The 18,820-nt window shown below is 50.7% G+C and overlaps 3 protein-coding genes and 1 long non-coding RNA gene across 9 annotated transcripts; 3 read left to right on the top strand and 1 right to left on the bottom strand.

Annotated features, from left to right (window-relative positions):
- The first annotated feature begins 10 nt into the window (after positions 1-10).
- Positions 11-3,126, top strand: LOC130531467 (thiosulfate sulfurtransferase/rhodanese-like domain-containing protein 2). 4 transcript variants are annotated; one of them, XM_057043510.1, is made up of 9 exons: positions 11-314; positions 409-604; positions 783-865; positions 969-1,088; positions 1,197-1,302; positions 1,421-1,545; positions 1,632-1,790; positions 1,870-2,008; positions 2,094-3,126. In XM_057043510.1, the coding sequence occupies exons 1-9, from the start codon at positions 189-191 to the stop codon at positions 2,309-2,311; spliced, it is 1,272 nt and encodes a 423-aa protein (XP_056899490.1). In that variant the 5' UTR covers positions 11-188; the 3' UTR covers positions 2,312-3,126. The 4 variants fall into 4 exon arrangements, with proteins under 4 accessions (XP_056899490.1, XP_056899489.1, XP_056899492.1 ...); XM_057043509.1 differs by having other exon boundaries at positions 12-314; positions 409-695; positions 783-891; XM_057043512.1 differs by having other exon boundaries at positions 12-314; positions 392-695; positions 783-891.
- Positions 3,127-4,396: 1,270 nt separating this feature from the next.
- On the top strand, positions 4,397-15,209 carry maml1 (mastermind-like transcriptional coactivator 1). The gene is given in 7 exon segments (XM_057043467.1): positions 4,397-4,756; positions 5,458-5,955; positions 10,283-11,454; positions 11,456-11,672; positions 12,927-13,130; positions 13,218-13,338; positions 13,601-15,209. Coding segments are annotated over 6 exon segments (3,069 nt in total). The 5' UTR covers positions 4,397-4,756; positions 5,458-5,628; the 3' UTR covers positions 14,629-15,209.
- On the top strand, positions 15,204-17,884 carry ltc4s (leukotriene C4 synthase). 3 transcript variants are annotated; one of them, XM_057043548.1, is made up of 5 exons: positions 15,204-16,167; positions 16,392-16,491; positions 16,658-16,728; positions 16,798-16,879; positions 17,400-17,884. In XM_057043548.1, exons 1-5 carry the CDS (start codon positions 16,110-16,112, stop codon positions 17,581-17,583), a joined length of 495 nt encoding a protein of 164 aa, XP_056899528.1. In that variant the 5' UTR covers positions 15,204-16,109; the 3' UTR covers positions 17,584-17,884. The 3 variants fall into 3 exon arrangements, with proteins under 3 accessions (XP_056899528.1, XP_056899527.1, XP_056899526.1); XM_057043547.1 differs by having other exon boundaries at positions 15,204-16,183; XM_057043546.1 differs by having other exon boundaries at positions 16,658-16,879.
- On the bottom strand, positions 16,929-18,717 carry LOC130531507 (uncharacterized). The gene is made up of 2 exons (XR_008952109.1): positions 18,511-18,717; positions 16,929-17,560 (listed from the first exon to the last, which is right to left on the bottom strand). It is a non-coding gene; the product is annotated as an uncharacterized LOC130531507 (long non-coding RNA).
- Positions 18,718-18,820: the final 103 nt, after the last annotated feature.

Here is an 18,820-nt window from a genome sequence, read left to right as displayed (position 1 = left end):
ACCGGAAGGTGCGCCTTTTTTGAGGGTCCGTGTTGCCGTTATTCCTTTCTGCCACGGTTTGCGATAATCCGGAAGACAAGCTGAATTGACTGTAGATTGTCGTGTTTAATATGGTTTATTGTAATTTTGCTGTGTTAGAACTTTAGGCGCTGTTTTGTTTTGTTTTGTTCAGTGGTAAGAGGTTGAAAATGGCCGAGGATCCTGAAGGCTTGTTCTTGGACTGGGAGCTGGAGAGTTCAATATCGAGTGAGTTGAAACGGGAGAAACAACTTTCTGCCCCACAGAGGAGGTATTACAATTTATGTAGAAGAAAGGTGAGTTGAGGTTCGTCTCTAAAATTGTTACCATTTCAGAAGTGCAATAATAGAAGCAATGCAAAATTACCAATCAGTTTTTTTTCGTTTGCAGTCATTTGCTGCCTTTGTTGCATCAAAACGAGACAGCAGTCGTCAGGAGGGAACCTTCTGGTGCTGCTGCAGCCAGACCTTCATGGACCACTCTGCCATTCACAAACACGTAGCCAGGATGCACCATTCAGAAATACAGCAGCTCATGACGGCGACATACGAGCGTCTGTTAAAGAGGATCGAAGAAGACTCTGAAGGTCAGCAGCTGATGGAGCTGAAGGTGCAGTCGGTGGATATTTCTGCCTGGATACCTGAAACTGGACACATCCCTGAACAGCAACTGCACCTGTATCTATCTGAGTCCAGTTTGTCACCCAGGTCATTTAACTGTTTTGAGGTGATTTAACTAAATCTCCTGCACTGCTTCTCTTTCAGGGGTCCAGGGAAAGTGCTCCTCTATTATCACTACTGTCATGTGGAGGATCCAAATGTTATCTGTTCGTGGCAGAAAGCTCTCTGTGAGAAGCTTCACTTAACTGGCAAGGTGGATCATTTCTCTCCTTCAAAGTGGGCATGTTTCAAAATGTGTGTGACTTCTTTGAGCTGTGTCGTCCATCGCAGGTGAGGGTGGCAACTGAAGGCATCAATGGAACTGTTGGTGGCACCGACGTGGCCACTCAGCTTTACATAGAGGCCATGTGTTCACACCCTGTCTTCAGATTGGATAAAGAGGATTTTAAGGTTTGTCAGAGGAAAACCAAACGTCTCAGATGGTAGAAACGGGGCTTTAATAACAGCGGGAGTTATTTTTACACGTCATTCGTGTGATTGATTCTGTGTTTTGTTTAGACGAGTGATGGTGGTGCCAAATGTTTCACAGACCTCAGGGTCGGCGTCTATAAAGAGATCGTACCAATGGGAGTGGATCCTGCTGTTCTTTCCTATCAACTGGCAGGTGTGTTTTCTTTTAATCATTTGTCAGCGATGCTGATGCTGTTTGTCCAGTTTTTTCTGTCATTCTCGTAGGTGTGCTGTTATTAGTTGATGTGATAGATTTATTTGTAACCCTGCAGGAGCTCATCTGGAGCCAGAGGAGTTCCATAAAGAGGTGGAAGCCTTAGTGGCGAAGGGGAGCGTGACACCGTCTGAGAGTGACACCGTCTTGTTAGACTGCCGGAACTTTTATGAGAGTAAAATTGTAAGTTCAGGCTTTGATGTGCTGCTCCATATGATGGTTCCACAACAATAGCATGCTGCCAGAATGTGATTTATTTCTCCTCCCAGGGACAGTTCACACAGTGCCTGGCCCCAAACATCCGGAAATTCAGCTACTTCCCGGATTATGTTGACCAGAACTTGGACCTGTTCAGAGACAAGAAAGTGTTAATGTACTGTACTGGAGGGATCCGCTGCGAGCGCGCGTCTGCCTACCTCATCTCTAAAGTAAACGGCATCTTTACAGCATGAACTCAAGCTGATGTTGTTGCTCTTAACCTCTCCTTATTCACTGTACCACACGTAGGAAGTGTGTAAAGATGTTTACCAGCTGAAAGGTGGAATCCACAAGTATCTGGAGCGTTTCCCTGACGGTTTCTACCGAGGAAAACTGTTTGTGTTTGATGAACGTTTTTCCATTTCTTCCAATGATGATGTCATCTCAGGTTAGGATTTGAGCTTAATCTGCATGTCCAGCACCAAGAAGAAGGCTGTCATTATTAAACACCATCTTTCCCTGATTGGGTCCAGGCTGCAGGTACTGTCATTGTCCCTGGGACCAGTATGAGGTGTGTTCCACCAGATTCTGCTGCCAGCTGGTTCTGTCCTGTCCCAGCTGCAGGCAGGAGGGGCACACTGGCTGCTGCCCCACGTGTCAGAGCAAAGGGCGGGGCAGTGAGCACACTCTCAGTCGCAGAGAGGAGTGCGAGTGCACCAGCGGGCGTCCAAGAATTCCTCAAGATGTGTAGTTTCACTGTCTCAACACAGACTGAGGAGCATTTATCAGAGTACAAAAGAGACGGTGTGAACAGGTTCTGAAGTGCATTTTAAAGAAGCCTTTTAGATCTCAGTGTAATTATCACAGATTTTTAGGTTGTTTTTTTTAATGATTTTACTCAAAAAAGTCACTGTGAATTTGAGAACTTGAATGTCTGGATTATTTAGAAAATTTGTATGATGTAACTGTATTTGTAAAGACTTTTTTCAAAAAAAAATTTTTTAATGCTGCGGCTTTGTCGTTTGATGAATCAATAAATCAGGAATGAAGCTGTCAGACCAAACAGGTTATTTCCCCACATGAAGCAGATTCCCAACTTGGACATCTAGTCTGAGAAGCTGCTGCTATTGCACCTTTTCTGGACTGATATCAGTGGAGGAGCTGCTGTTCAACAGCTGGATAATGTGCTCACGATATCGTGTTATATGTTATTAGTGTTTGGGTGTTTCGGGCTGGTTGGGTCTCGGCTAGAGTTGGAAACCAGGGTGAGACCGTCCTGCCGCCCTCAGGATGTGAAGCTCATCATGTTGGTGAATCTTTGGCACTGGTTTCAAACCAGCGACCCTGCTCGTGTGAGTCAAACGTGATAAATGAGATGGCAGCAAAGGAAAAGGGATTTGGTCAAAGGCGCTCGTGGTCACCAAAATCACGATATGAGAATCCTGGTTCTTCGATTCATTCAAGAGCTTTAGTTGATGTAGCTTCAACCTGCAGTGTTAGAACTAGTGGAAATGTGATGTTCTAGCATGTAAAGGAATAAAGAAAGTAATAAAATGTCTCAAAAGAGTCTGTCACCATAAAGTTTGGACTGTGTTGAACAGTTAAACTAACCCAGGTTGTTTTTATGAACAACACTGTGATCAGTGAAATGTGAGAAAATGACAGTCAGTGGTCAAACAATTCCATTTTCTTTACCTTTGTTTACCTTTATACACTACTTTTTTAATTACTGTAAATACTTCACTTCGGAATCAATAAACGTTACATATTCATTGAGAAAATTTGGCACTTTAGAATTATGCTGATCTCTGACGTTACACTAAAAAACTCATTATATTTAAATAATGACAGCAGAAGTTGAGCAGCTAATCAGGATCCTGCGTTGATCCCAGGACCACCGTGCGTTTCCCCAGGGATCAATCATTATAATCTGAGCCCTGCTGAGGTCGACTGTTGCTGAAGGTGCAGCAACCTCACTGAGAATCACGCTTGATTCTGTTGCCCCCCTGAAAAAGAAAATAGGAAATCAGAGGAGGTGTGCCCCCTGGTATAATTCACATATCAGGACCCTCAAGCAGAAAGTGTGAAGACTGGAAAGGAAGTGGTATTCTTGTAAAATAGACAGCTATCATGTAGCCTGGAAAGACTGTCTATTAGTTTACAAAAAGGCCCTTCGCAAGGCTAGAACAGCTTATTTTTCTTCTTTGATTGAGGAAAATAAGAGCAACCCCAGGTTTCTTTTCAGCACTGTGGCCAAATTAACCAAGAGTCACAGTGTTTTAGATCCACGTATCCCTTCTTCCCTGAGTGGTGAAGACTTCATGAGCTTCTTCACTTCTTCCCTCCTCTCCACTCGTCTCCTCCCCCCTTCTCTCTCTACCCAGCCCCCCCATCAGCAGGAGGGTCCCCCTACATGAGCCTGGTCCTGCTCAAGGTTTCTTCCTGTTAAAGGGGAGTTTTTCCTGCCACTGTTGCTTGTTGGGGCTCAGGCCCTGGGATTCTGGAAAGCGCCTAGAAACAATTTCGATTGTAACAGACGCTGATAAATAAAGATTGATTGATTGAATATAGGAAAATATTTCCAGAAATTTAGACTTGAATTTGAACTGGAAAGAAGGCAGAAATACTTTCACAGCAACTGTGTGTCCCTCCTTACTGGCATTATAAATCTGATACGCAACATTAAAAATATTGATGAGCGATCGATTTTAATTTCCCGTCGACGCGCTGTCCAATCGGCATTGGCGCCTCCTCGTGATCCCGCTGCTCATTGGCTGCTCCTGTTGTCAATCACCCGTGGGGCGGGGCCAAGGACATTCCTGCTGCCGCCGATGGAGAAAAAAAGAGAAAGTTCCAAAATGGCGGCCTAGACCTACCTGTCCACTGGAAAACAATAGAAACAACACACTGAGATTGCCTTCGCCTGATTTTGCTGTATCATTCGTTTTTTCCTCTAAAACGACCCCACACCCACTTAGGCTCCACCAAGGGTGCCGAGATGCCAGAGGAGCTATATTTTAAACATGGTGTTTTATATGAGTATTTCGGGCTAGCCAGCGAGCTACGTTGCTAGCCAGCTAGGCGAGCTCACGTTGGTCCGTCCACTCAATAGTTTAGCATAAAGCGGCTACGCGGAGGTGGGGGATCAGCTGTTAAGACAGATGCTGAAGGAAGAACAGACAGCAACAATCCGGCAGTAAGTAGATTTAAAACAGAACTTTGGTTTTGTGAACGGTCCGGTCGTGTGTGTGTCTAACATTGTTGCTAGCTTTAACAACATTTACGAGCTGTTTAATTGCCACAAACTTTCTGAAAAGACAAGTTGTTAGCCAGCTAGCTCATTTGGTTCTAGCCGAGCTAACTATTAATACATGAGCGATGTAAGTTTTGGACAACTTGTTAGGATGGTTCGCGGTTGTCTAATTTTTACCGATGACAAAGAAAGTGATATACAGTCAGCAGTTGTGGTAGCTTAAAAACAAACACTGTATTGACTGCTAGTGCAGTTTGTGAGGGTTTTTGTCGACGCTCTAAATTTGATTTTTAGTGGAGGAATGCGCTAACCTAAGTTACCATAGTGCAAGTTTCATCCTCTTTGACTTTTGAGCACATCGATTCATTAAATTAAACAGTTTAAACATGTACATGTCCATCTCTTCCGCACAGTTGACCGATGTTTATTGGTTTTGCATCGTAGGGATGAATCGAGTGTGTATTTTGGGGGTTAAACTCGGGTGGAATGTGGCTCTTGTAAGACTCCAGTAACACTACTTCCAGTAGTCGAGCGACCTGTTCGGCGTCGGGGCTACTTTAGCTTCTGGCTTTCCTTTGGGTTTGTAACATTAAGAAGGGCTGCTCTTAGGTGTTTAAAACCCTTTATTTCCCTTTATTTAACAGTGAGTGCGGCTGCGAGTGAAGGCCATTAGCAAGACAAAGGTCGCCTCCATGGAGCCAGACCAGGAGTCTTTGTAAAGGCAGAGGGGGTAAACAGACGCCCGAGAGAAAAGAGGCAAATTCAGCGTTTTATGGACGAAACCTGAGCTGGGAGTTTACTGCAAATCTTGATTGATGATGGCGGATTTCGTTACGCCGCGACACAGCGCGGTGATGGAGAGGCTCCGCCGGAGGATCGAGCTCTTCCGGCAGCATCACAACAGCTGCGAGAACCGCTACGAAAGCGCGACGCTGGAGCGGCTGGAGCTGGAGCGGCAGCAGACCTTCGCGCTGCACCAGCGGTGCCTGCAGACCAAGGCCAAGCGCTCCAGCAAGCACCGGCAGCCCCAGCCCAGCGGGGAGCAGGCCGTCCAGAGGGGGCCGGGCAGCGGCGGCGGCGGCGGCGCGGAGGACGGCGGGGGCACGGCGGCCGAGCAGAGCCGGAACAGCACCCTCATCGCGGTAAGTGGGCCGCCGGAACCGGGCAGGTGATGCAGATGGTGTGCTGACGTTTTCAGAGAGCTTCGTCAGCTGGTCGCGCAAGAACATGAAGTAACTACGTCCTGTTTTACTCTGGCTTTGTTGACACGGCAGTTTCCATCTAAATCTACGCGAAGCAGCTTCTCCCATTATGACATCATGCTGCTTTAGTTGGCAGAAACGGGTCTAAAGTGATAGTTTGAGGAGGGTTTTTCTTCTGCATTAAGATCCAGACCCCTGTGCACGACCACGTGTACCTTTCCTGTGTAGAGTCCACAGCAACTGCAGCAGTTGTTTCTGGTTCCCCGTCCACCGTGCATTTCCTCTTGCATGTTTCCGTTTCATTTCCTGCTGCCGTGCAGGGAAAACAGCCCCGTTCCAGGGAGCGAACAAATGACTTATGAGGATTTGAAAAGTTTGGGGATTAGTAGCAGCCCGTTTAGGCGGCGCACAGATTGCCAAATAACAGCAATCACTCATTTTCTATGCAAACACAAGTCCTGTAAATACAAAGCAGAGCTCGTGCGCGATCACCACAGAAATCCATCACCCTGTTAAGATTTGTGCATCATATAAAATGTGGAACGAGCGCACTGAAATGAAGACGCAGCCCCCCCCCCACGCAGAGACCTGCAGCACTGGTGCTGAGGAATAAAGGCTAAAACGGCTCCAAACGACTTCATCTTGTAACTTAACTCCTCTGCTTTACATCCTTAGACTACAACAGATCCTGTATTGTTTGTGGTTCTGCCCTGATCACGCTGGTAAATTTGAAAAGATGCTAATTGTCCTGGACTGTTGTCACCTGCTCACAACCAGCATCTCCACAGGTGTCCTGTATCTGAGTCTGCAGCCTGATTGGGGGGGTTTAACATTTCCATCCACTATCTTCATTCTTGCTCCTCAGCAACATTTGAATCGGTCCTTTTCTCTTCTACGACGCGTTCGCTCCTCACTTGTGGTGTGTTTTGTGTAATGGAGATGATTCATACGTCCATTTCTTTTCACAAGGTTACAAACCGTTGTCACCAGAAATAAAAAAAACAGATTTCGCTTTGCTTGTACTGTGTCCACATGGCGACGCGTTCCTCGGTACCACCTCGCCGCCCACGGAGACCAGACCGTTGACAGAGTCCAAACGCTTCCCCCTGGAGTGGGTCTTCAACTGGTTGGGCCAACGGGCCTCACACCCTCGCCCCTTTCGTCCCTTTCCTGACTGGGTCCTCCCTTTTCCACGGGCAGTGCAGCGTTTAGCTTCCTGTCGCTCGGGCGGCCGTTTGCGAGCTCGTGCCAGATTTCACAGACTCTGACACGTGTGAAGACGGTGTCACTGCGAGGAGATGAGGCATCCTTTGGACACTGGAAAGGAGTGGCGCCTTTCCAGGATGTGAGCTTACAACACAGCAGCTTAGGGGGGGGGGGGTTCTTCTGCTTCTAACGTCTGTGTCCAACACCCGAGACGGGTCAGTTCTAAAGCCCCATTTGAGTCGAGTCGCTTGCGTCCAGTTGTGTTTCACCCTCCTGCTTGAACAGCTCAGACGGGTCATTTTTGTAGACGCGGATGGTTGAAACGTGGTGGTGTCCCTGATTCGGAGCGGTTCTCACCGAGGAACGCTGCCTGGAGTCCTGAGTGATGACTCAGTCTGAGCAGAAACCCCCACCGCCCCCTCACTGCTGACTCAGCACCTTTGTGTGGGCCTGATTACATACAGGAAACGTACCAGCAGGCAACACTGGAGGTGGCGGAGCCGGATCACCTACACACCGTAGCCGTTGGCCCTTTGAGTAGGTGATGTTGAGGCCACTGAACCGGTCCACTGAACCGGTCCACTGAACCGGTGAGACTTGGTCCAGCTAAACCACAAGGATGAAAAAAGTTTTCACAGTATTTTCACAGTAATTTCCACGGAACCAAAAGCGTTTAGGTTTCTGGTTACTGCTGACAAAGGAAACATATGAACTTCTCACTGATCAATTCACCGTTTATATACATGTAGCTTATATTTTGCTGACATCAGCTGCGTGTTGGGAGTTTACGAGACGGTTGAAATATGTCAGATTGCAGCGCTAACAAAAGAAACCAAATAGTCCTGCTAAAACATTGGGCCCGCGATAAGCTGCTGATGTAAACCCAGCAGATGTTTAGCATTTTTGTGGCTAAGCAGTAGCCAAAAGTCCTGGAGTGAAGATATTTAGAAGTCCTTATTTATTGGATGGCTTGATTGTAATGTGAAATATGCAGACTTGAAGGATGATAACAGAGGCTCTGTGTCTCCTGAACAACAGTCTTGTCATTTTATCTCGTGGAACCATGAGCAGGCTGTAAAATTCACTTTAGAACAACAACTTTCACCAAAAAAAAGCCTTTTTTGGTGCTTGAATTTGTTCTTTTTGGTATATCTGCTACTCTAGAGAAGCTGCATCTATTCACCCTCTAAATAATGATTCTGTTATTTCTGGATGAACAACGTTTGGTCCACCGGGCGGGTCATCGTAGCGAGACGGTCCCGGACTCTGGTGACGCTGTTAGCATGTAAACACAGCTGTGACACTGAACGCTCCCTTAAACGCCTGGTTTGGGCCGTCGGCTCTTTTCTGGCCCGGTTTTAAAAGGAGGAACAGAAATCACGCAGCAATAAATCCCTTTATTACAGTCAAAGGCAAATTCCAGACACATTAGAATGCATATTCCAAAGGGTAAAAAGCCTCTATCAGAGTACGCACACAGCCAAGACAGCGGTGACGTTTGTCATGTGAATTAGGCTGCATTGAGCTAGCTGAAGCATAGCACGGCGTTAGCGCTGGTGGCTAACCAGCCAGCTCAGTGTGCGTCCAGGCCACGACAGAGGTGAGCATGAGCTCCCCATGAACGGAATAATTACTGCAGAAGGGCTCGGAACGCTGCTCGAACCCACGCGTACCTGGTTGGACGGGGGTCGGGCCTCAGCATCGGGGTTCTAATGATGACGGGCCTGAGCCTTGTGGAGAGTGTTGCTCTCCTGACCTGTCAGTGGCGTCGATCCCCTGGCCAACCGGAGCAACAGACTGTCGGTAGCATACTCGGCACACTTGGAATCCCTTTCGGAACGTTGCCCCCCCCCCATCCCGCAGCTCCGGCAGGCAGCTGAAAACGATGTTTCTCAGTCCTGAAGGAATCCACGTCTGATCCCATGAGATTCCCACCCTGTAGAGTATAAAACAGCCACAAAAGAAGGAGGATTCAAAATAAAGAAGAACACACTTGTGTTCGTGCGTCTCATTTCATCGATTCCCCTGGAACGCGTCTTTATTTGGAGAGGTGGGCTTTTCCCTTTCCCTTGCCTTGCAGGCGCTGCCAGGCTCGGCCACGGGCGCGGGCCGACGCCACTGATGCTGCTCGCTGAGGATTCCGGGGTTAAAGCTGATGAGTTTCCAGGGTTACTCGTCATGCAGGCGCAGGAGGTTGGGGAGTGACGTGTAACTGATGCTTTGGGCCGTTCGTGATTAAAGGGAAGCGTTGTGTGTTCTGATGGGATGTCTGTCAGGACTAGAAAGACCCAGAAGCATCTTCTGGCCGTACAATCTTCTCCGCTGTCTTTGAGAGCTCCAGTCCCACCATGATGGTGTCGTTCGTGAGCTCCTCCTCAACCCGGTGCTTTTGTACCACCTCTCCAAACATCTGTGAGTAAGAGGGCAGGAGGGGGACCAGTATTTCAGGTTCAGAACGGGCTGACTCAGCAGTTTCCCTTTCCTCAGGGCACCCACGCCACTCTCTGTCTGCCCATCTGAGTGTTGTCGAACCTTTATCGCCACACATTTCAAGCGCATTTTTACTTAACGTCCCTCCCGTTTTGTTTTAAAATGTCAGCAAAGTTTTTGGAAACTATTTTGATGATGCAGGAGATAAAAACCACGGTGGATGCTGATGTGTACTGGTGTTAATGGAGAAGGTGAAGAACTGTCGGGGTGGAAGGAGCGTGGACGTGAAGCTGAAGGTGTCGGTGGTGTGGTTCCTTTGTCACTGGGGGGGGGTGTGGAGCGCTGGAGTGGGAGGTGAGAAGTGGGTGGGCTGCACCAGCACCAATGCTGTGAGCTTGTTACAACCACCATGAGCTCAACTCAAAGGTCCCGTGAGTGACGGCCCAAATGTGCCGTGGAAGAGTTGCGTGATGCGAGTTCATGTCCTCCGCTGACCGGGTGAAAACTCCCGTCTTGGTGGAACATTCCCCCCTGGTGGCTGAAGTTAGCAGCATTCCTTTAGCTTCAGGTTCTGTGTGACGCTTCACTCGGGTCCAGATGATTAACCCTGCTCTTGTGTTCCCTTCTCCAGCTGCAGGAGACTGTTAAAAGGAAGCTGGAGAGCGCCAGTTCGCCCCTGGGAGGCAGAGATCCGGTCAACGGGTTCAGCGACGGGTTCCCTCCCAACAAGAAGGCCTGTCTGGATAACGGTACCACCAATGGGTCCCCACTGGACTCCAAGTTGGGCATAAGTGATTCGCTGAATTCCAACGGCACTCACGGGCCCCCCAGTGAGTCAAAGGAGAGCGGCCGGGAGTCCAGCTCAGACTTCCACCGGAAGGAGATGAAGCAAGAGCCGGATGACATCCTTCCCATCATGCCCCCGACAGGAGGTGGGAACAACAGCCTGTTCCCGGACCTGAACCTGAACGAGCAGGAGTGGACCGAGCTGATGGAGGAGCTCAACTGCGCGGTGGCCTATGAAGACATTCAGGATATTCTCAACGATGGCTTCGAGGACCGCAAGGACCCCCTGGAGATGGCCCACGCCTCTAGTGTTGGTGGGGCAGGCGCAGCAGCGGGGGGCGGGGGCGGGGGCGGCCAGTCGTCCCAGGTCCTGCTCCCCGCCGACCTGAACAGTGTTAAGTCCGAATTCTCCCCAGCCTCGGTGGCCTTTGAACAGGACTCTAGGACCGGCTCCCCCCACGTCAGGTCCACCTCCTCTGGTCCTCCTCCTCACCACACGAGCTCCCCCATCACCACCTCCTCCGCCTCGTCCCCGGCTTTGCCCCCGCCCCAACCACCTCCTCCCCCTCGGCAGCTTCAGCCGCCACCCAACCAACTCCTTCCCACCGGCCCCCCAGGACCCAAAGACCTGTCGCCAGCCCAGCAGCTCCAGCAGCTGGCTGCCCAGCAGCAGAGGGCCCACCACCTCCACGGCCAGATGCAGCACAAGCAGCAGCAACCGGGGCACAAATTCCACAACCAGGTGCCCCACGGCCACCCCCCGGCCTGGCCCCAGATGGCTAATGCCCCTCAGGGCACGCTGGGGGGCACGTTTGGAATGGACAAGGCTACAAGCCCTTCCATGTACCCACAGGACTTCAACTCTAATGCACAGAAGCAGTTGTTGATGCCTGCTCAGCCCAACAAAGCATCCCCAAAAGCAGCAGCTGGGGGGTACATGCCGGGACACCCAGGGGGTCCGGGACACCCAGGGGGTCCGGGCCACCACAACCTGCTGGGCCACCCTACAGCGGGGCCCCCCTCTCAACCACCCGCCAGCCCCAGGTGCTCAGGGTTCCACCGCCATGCTGAACTATAACAACACCAAACCTCTTTCGCACTTTGAGGCGGGACCTGGACCCCCCCGGCTCCCCAACTCCCAGAACCAGAACAAGACGGTCCTGCTCAACCTGCTGCGGCAGCAGCAGATCAAACAGAAGAATATGACTTTCAGACAACACATACCACATGCACAGGTACCGCGCGCACACACACACACACACACACACACACACACACACACAGGTGCTATCTGAGGTACTTTATTGGTTCTTCCTGTCCTTCACGGACGGTTCGAGGGTGATGTGTGAACACGATCCTGCCTGAGATGACGAGGGCGCCGCACGTGTCACACCTCAGGAACCCGCACGTCCGCCGAGACATCAGGACTGAATAACTCGTTAAGAATTTCCAAAACATCAACTCGGCTGAAGCGACATTTAACTGGGCTTCAACTGGTTTCAGCCCAACAGGTGCACATGAAAACCAGCACAGAGAGTCTGCAGCAGAGGCCTTTTGTTCAGCCGCTCGCCTGTGGCCCCACACTGGGGGGGGGGTGTGTGAGTGTGTGAGTGTGTGTGTGTGTGTGAGAGAGAGAGAGAGAGAGAGAGACGGGGGGGGCAGAGATGGAGGGAGGCAGGGAGACAGAGGGGGTGAGGGAGGTGAGGGAGGTGGAGGGAGGGAGGGAGGGAGGGAGGGAGAAGCAGCTGGTTGCCAAGGCTCTCCGGGGGTGGGTGGTGGTGGGGGGGGGGTCCATGACAAAGCAGCCTTTCATATTCTGTCTGTGTGTATTTAAATATAGCTGATCCTGCTGGTGGGTTTCCTTCACAGATGAACAGTTTGTTCCTGCATCAGTTTATCATCGCTCACGTTCACGCTGCTGTTTGTCCTCTCGGCCCTTTAAACTGTCGTCTGCTCTGGACACAGACGCACAGAATCATTATAACCCCCCCCCCCCCTTGTTTAATCAAGTCACTGTAATGTTTATTGCTTCGTTGTCGCGGCGCCTGCATAATAGGAATGATTTAAAACGGAAGGAAAAGATCAATTTAACAAAGGGTTGAGTTGGGGGAAATGTCATGTTGCTTTAGACATTTGCATTATTGTATAGAGATGATTAGACCTTTATTTTTGTATTATTGTATAGAGATAATTGTGATGGCAAATTCTAAATGACTGCCGGGAATGTGCTGTTACACCCGATAAACACCAGAGGGCAGCACAGGACACCAACCTGTAGCAATTTACACGTCTTGAATTAAAAATGACAAATGTCCTGACAAACCCACATTAAAATTAGTCAATGACATTTTGAGTGATGTTACTGTAGGAGCACATGTTTCCTTCTTTACATGACGTATTGTGTGAGTTTAGCTGGTATTTCCATACCAGGAGACCTGTTGGGAACCTCGGGAGGTTTCTCTTGTGATCCTGATCTTTGTCCCCAGCAGGACCAGAACTCATACCCAGCTCCTCCACACGGCCCCGGCCCCACCAACGCCATGACATCGACGCCGGGAAGCAACGCCCTGGCGGTCCAGCCCGGGGCCAATGCCATGGCAGCTAACCATGGCAACGCAGCGTACCTGAACAGCCAGGCGGTGGCGCTGAAGCAGCAGCAGTACATCCAGAGGCAGCAGCTAATAGCTGAACAGGTAGTTACACTTTTAGGGAACATCTATGAATACGCTGCATGCAAATTGGAATTTCCCTGTTGACAGAAATGTTCCGTTTCCCTGCAGGAGAAGCAGCGTCAGCAAGACCAGCAGCTGCAGAGACATCTGACCCGACCGCCGCCACAGTACCAGGACCAGCCCACCAATCAGAACCCGTTCTCACAGACGCCTGTCAACCAGTTCACAGGTAGGAAAAGAGGAAGTTGCAGAGCCCTGTGAAGCGAACCTCTGTGTCCTCCTCAGGTCCAAACCAGCACCGAATCTGCAAAAGGTCACCTTTGATGGTGGATCAAACCCTGGTTTTGGTGTCCAAATAAACCTTGATGAGTGTCTTTGTGCAGCAGCGCGGAGCTTTGCCGACCTCCGATTTGAATAGGAAATGAGAATTAACACAGCGTCTTTGTTGGGTTTGTTTTGAATTTGCTTTCATTGTTTTTTTCCCGTCACAGCTTCCTCTCAGCCAATGGGAAGCTCGCAGCCCATCGGCTCCATGGGGAGCGCCGCTCCTGGATCACAACGGATGTTCCAGCAGAACCAAGGCATGCTGGGAATGAACCTGAGCCAGGCCGGTGGGCCCGCGGGGGGCGTGGCTCCGCCACCGACTGCTGTCAGTCAAGCTGACATCAGCCTGTCCTCGTGCGGAGGGGGCGGGGCCAGCGTGGACGTGCAGCAGGTGCTGTACAACAACATGAATCTCCACCCCGGGCACCCCGGGCACCCCTCGCAGCAGGCCGGCCTCCAGCGGCAGCCCCTGGGCGCCATGAGCGCCCCCTACAGGCAGAACCTCCTGGCCCAGCAGCAGCACATGAAGGCCCAGCCCAACGTTGCCATGCTGAAGCAGCAACAGCTGGCTGCTGCTCGCCTGCCGGGCGCCATGCAGAGCAACATGGGGGCCAACCTGCCGGGCGCCATGGCCGGCAGCATGGCGGCGCCGCAGAGCAGCGCGTGGCAGCAGCAGATGAGCGCTCAGCCCCCCTCCAATAACGCCGCCCTGCCGCCAAACGCCTTCAGCAACCCGCCCAACTCCTTCCACCTGCAGCAGCATCCCCGCATTCCCAAGATGCCGCAGGGTGGCGCCCCCTTCGTGACCAACGCCGCGGGGCGTCCGCTGGGCAGCCTGAACCCCGGGCAGCCGATGATGCAGCAGAGGGCTCCGCCCACCTCGCAGGGCCTCGGCCAGCCCATGGCCAATCAGCAGCAGACTCAGCAGCAGCAGGCCAATCAGAACCAGGCCGTCCTGCCGGACCTGGCGGCGTTCGGACAGCCGCAGGGCACCGGCCGCCAGGGGCTGCAGTGTAACCAAGGTTACCAGGTGAGCAGGACAGCCAACCAGCAGCAGCAGCAGGTGTCTTTTGGCTACAACGCCGCGTCGGGGAGCTTTGCTGGGGAGAGCGAGCTGGTGGACTCCCTGCTGAAGGGCCAGAGCACGCAGGACTGGATGAGCGACCTGGACGAGCTGCTCGCCACGCACCATTAGCCCACGGCCCGGAAGCCCCGCCCACCTGTTCAGAAACGGGCCTCGACCCCCCCCACAGCCGCCTCGGTCATGAAGGTTCTGCCACGCTGTGACGTCACCGCCATGGCGACGAGGCGTCTACAGGAAGCAGTCGTGTCGGGTCCCTCTCCGTTGGGTCGCCTCATTTCAGCCCCCCCCATCACGGGCGGCTTCTCTCCTCCTCAGAATGAAATCAAGGAACTGGGTTTCCTGCCTTTAATCCCACGTTTTTGCCAAACAGCCCGATTTTGGTCCGTCGTCCTTTCAGAATCAAACCTGCTGAGACTGACTCCAGACCTGAGCTCTGCTCCTCAACGGGTCGGTCTGACAAACAATGTCCTCACTGAAGAATCATTGTGTTCCCTGATTATTATTATTATTATTATTATTATTATTATTTTTGTGTTTGATATCGTCCCAACTCAAACAGCTGCTCACATCTGGCTCATCTTCCAGATCTGAGAAGAGTTAAAAATGAGCCAAAGGTCAAATTTGGGTTTATTTTGACACAACAGGTTCTGTCCGGGGGGGAGGACGCAGCATCCTCGGAGAGGGGTTCTGAGGTTCTGAGCTCATCTGAACCTTCCTCTCAGCGTCACCAGAGGCAGCAAATCCAGGCGTTTTATTTAAGATGCGACGTCCTTTCCCCGAAGGTTTTAATCCTAATCTGGACTATAAACAGGAAGTGACACGTTTCGGCCCGGGCTTCAGTTTGAAGTCCTGAAAACCCGTTTCAGCCTCGGGGTCACAGTGAAGGAGTGCGTTCGGGCCGGTGTGGTTCCGCCTGAACGCCCGATTCAGAGGGAACCCGTTGCGATAGTTTCTCTCTGATTCTCAGTGTTGAAGTACTTCCTGTTAGGTAACGTGAGCGTGGTTCCCCCGCGGTTCTCCCAGAACCACTTTCTGCTCTCCTGAGGTGGCTCTGTGAACAGGTGGAACCTTGAGCCGGTTCTTGTCTACTGTACTGAACCCAGTTTGTTGTTTATTTGTTGTGTGGATCCGGCTGAATCGTGGCTTTGGGCTTTGTTTCCTGCTCTCGTCTGAATCTTTGAGCTTCCAGCCTCCCCAGGCGTTCTGGGCTTCAACTGTAAATGTCTATAAATATATTTTTTGTATGTATGCCTTTCCTAATGATCTGCAGAAGATAGATGTTATTTTTATATATTGCAGCGGATGTTTTGTAAGTATTTTATACTTTTGATATGTTCTCTGTAAAACAAGAGTATTATGTAAATATAGTTATTTAGAAACACGTCTGGCGTGTGTGTGTGTGTGTGTTTTATGCCACCCACAATGTCTGTTATCATTTGAGAGGACGATTGGCTGGCCGTTTCCACGGCGCCCGTCAGCCTCGCCTCGTGGCCCCGCCCCTGTGGTTACGCCACCCCTGTTTCCTGATCCTGGTGTGATGTCAGACGTGTCTGAGCCTCACTCGTCCCTCCGACCGGCGTCCTGCTGCCGAGATGTTTGAGGAGACCGCCGTCCTCGCCGCCGTCACCATACTGGGCATCCTGCAGCAAGGTGAAAGGGCTGCTGGGTAAAATAAATCCATTCTGAGGGTTAGAGCGGCCGACAAACTCTTTCATGTAGAAAATTTAGTATTTAAGTTCGAAGTGTTTGGACAAATTAAAAGTTCCTAATCTTCCTGAAGGCGTTGGATCTCTGATCACACTGTTAAAATGGTGACGTAGGTGGACCAGGGTCTGTCCGATTAAAGCCGTGCGCGCGCGCGTGCGTGCACGCAGCCCATTTCTGTCTGCAGGTGATCTCGGCCCGGAGGAAGTTCTCTGTGCGTCCACCCGCCACCTCTGGACCAGCGGAGTTCGAGAGGGTCTTCAGAGCTCAGTCAGTCGCACCTCCGCACCAGTCACTCTGCTTTGATGTCTCACTGTCGCACGTGCACGTTTACCAAAGCTGGTCCGAGCAGGCGGCACTAAACGATGAGCAGGAGTCGCTTTGGTCTCTTTGATTGCGTCGTTTCCCCCTATTTAAACCCCACTTGTGCCCGCAGAGCCAACTGCTCGGAGTATTTCCCCATCTTCGTGGCCGTCTTGTGGCTGTCGGGACTCTTCTTCAGTCAAGGTGACCTGAGGTGGCCTGGGCGACCACGTCTGAGCAGTGACGAGCGCTCACGTGCGTGTTGTGTTGCAGGTCTGGCGTCTGCCTGCGGCCTCCTCTACCTCTACGCCCGCCTGTCTTACTTCCGAGGCTACTCTCGGTCGCCACAGCAACGGTAGGAGATCAGCCCCCGTTGGTTGGGGTGACAAACCAAAATGTCCGAGTTTGGGACTTTATTTCTTTAATTTTTAATTTTTTTCTTTAATTTATTTCTTTATTTAATTCTGCGCTGCTGGATGGGAGCACAAATGTCCGCTCGCGTGCACGTAAGTGCCCGTGAACCGTGCTCCCATCATCCAGCCATAAGCGTTAAAACGGTGTTGCGTTCAGGTGCCGGTTTAACGACGCGCGCTTTTATTTTGAAAAGCACCTCGGCGGAAGCGCACTTGCTTATCCGCGAAACAAAATTGATAGAATCGGGTGTTGATCGGGTTGTATAAGTATCATGACACGTTAAAAAGTGCATCTAGATTCTCAACAAGAAGACAACAAAGCAGAGAATTAAAAAAAACTACAGAGGAAATTGATGAAGTGCATCATCAGCGATGCATTTTAACGCAGTCTCGTCGTGTTGGAGTGCACGTGCGCTGCAGATGCTGCTGCTGGGAGGTCTGACCGTCTGTCTCGTGCTGCAGGCTGCTGCCGTTGTACTTCAGCGCCCTGCTGCTCTGGATCCTGCTCGGAACCTCCTGCCTCGGCGTTCTCCTCGTCTTCCTCCGCTTGTATCTGAAGCTGGATGTTCTGGAGCATTTCTCTGGCCTCCTGACTTTGCTGAAGGGTTCCGAGGAACCTCCATCTGTGGCACAAGATCCAAAATAGGATCAATATTTATCTGTTGATGTGGATGTGACCAGCTTAAGTGCAGTACCACTTTATTCCACCAGGCGGCGGTGGTTCATGTGATATCAAAGAAAAGGCGGAATTAATAATAGAGATTTAGAAATGAAACAAAAAATGTTGTTTTAACTTGGTGGCATTCGGCAAAAAAAATAAAAATCATTGGTTAATCGTTGCCTTTTTTTCCACAGGTCATCCATTAACACCTGTGTTAAAAGATATTTCTGTCCAAAAGGCACCAACTCAGATTAAAGTTACATTAAAATGTTTAGAGGAGAAAAAAAAACTATGAAATGTGTCACTGGTCCAAATCTCTCACCGTGGTGCATTATGGGTAAAATGTCTGGATTCTCTCACAGCACACTGAGCTCAGCAGCAGTTTAGACTGAGTGTGTATCGAGAATTACAGCGTACACACACACACACACACTCTTCTGAGAACGGAATGTGAATTTGTGTGTATTTTTAGCAGCAGCTGTTTTGAGAATAATTTTCCATCCAGCAGCAGCTGTGTGACGTCACACATTTAAGCCATAAACACTCAACAAAAGCATCTGGACAGTTTCCCAGCGTAGTTACCTGGGCAGCCGAACCCCACGTGCACTCACTTTAATCATTTAAACATTTACAACTTATGTTTCCTTCCATCTGTAAATGACAGAGCACCTGTATGAACTCAATCGACACACACACACACACACACACACACACATTTCCTGCTCATTTGATCTGATTAACAGCTTTAATGTGATTGGCTGAAACGGATCTGATGGCCTCGACATGAGACCGTATTAATGAGATTTAACACTGGGGCAGGAAGTGAAACGTCTGCTCGACGCCTGAGCCGCCGGGGGCGGATCAGAACCAACATAAAAGAAGAGAAGCTGCGCGCGAACATTGGAATCTCACCTGCAAAAACGACCTAAACGGGCCTGTGAAATATTGATCTGTGGAGAACGTGGAGGGGGAAGAGTTTCAGAGCGGCACCACAGCCAGAACAGGGCGCTGACGGACGTGTTTTGGCCCTCAACTGGGTCGACGTTACATCCAAACACACGACACAGATCGTTTAAATGACCCGCTTCCCTGTCTGAGCTCCATCATCACCATCATCGGCACCATGTTCCGTCTCAGCAGGAGCTCTACAGGTCACATGGCCTGAAAAGAGCCATCGAGAGGGTCAGAACCTTCACACCTCCTCCCGTGGACCGTGTGACCT

Source organism: Takifugu flavidus, chromosome 9 (genome assembly GCF_003711565.1).
Source record: "Takifugu flavidus isolate HTHZ2018 chromosome 9, ASM371156v2, whole genome shotgun sequence".
In the NCBI taxonomy this organism is placed as follows: Eukaryota; Metazoa; Chordata; class Actinopteri; order Tetraodontiformes; family Tetraodontidae; genus Takifugu; species Takifugu flavidus.
The sequence above is the reverse complement of the archived record's forward strand: the minus strand, read 5'-3'. Positions and strand labels throughout refer to the sequence as shown.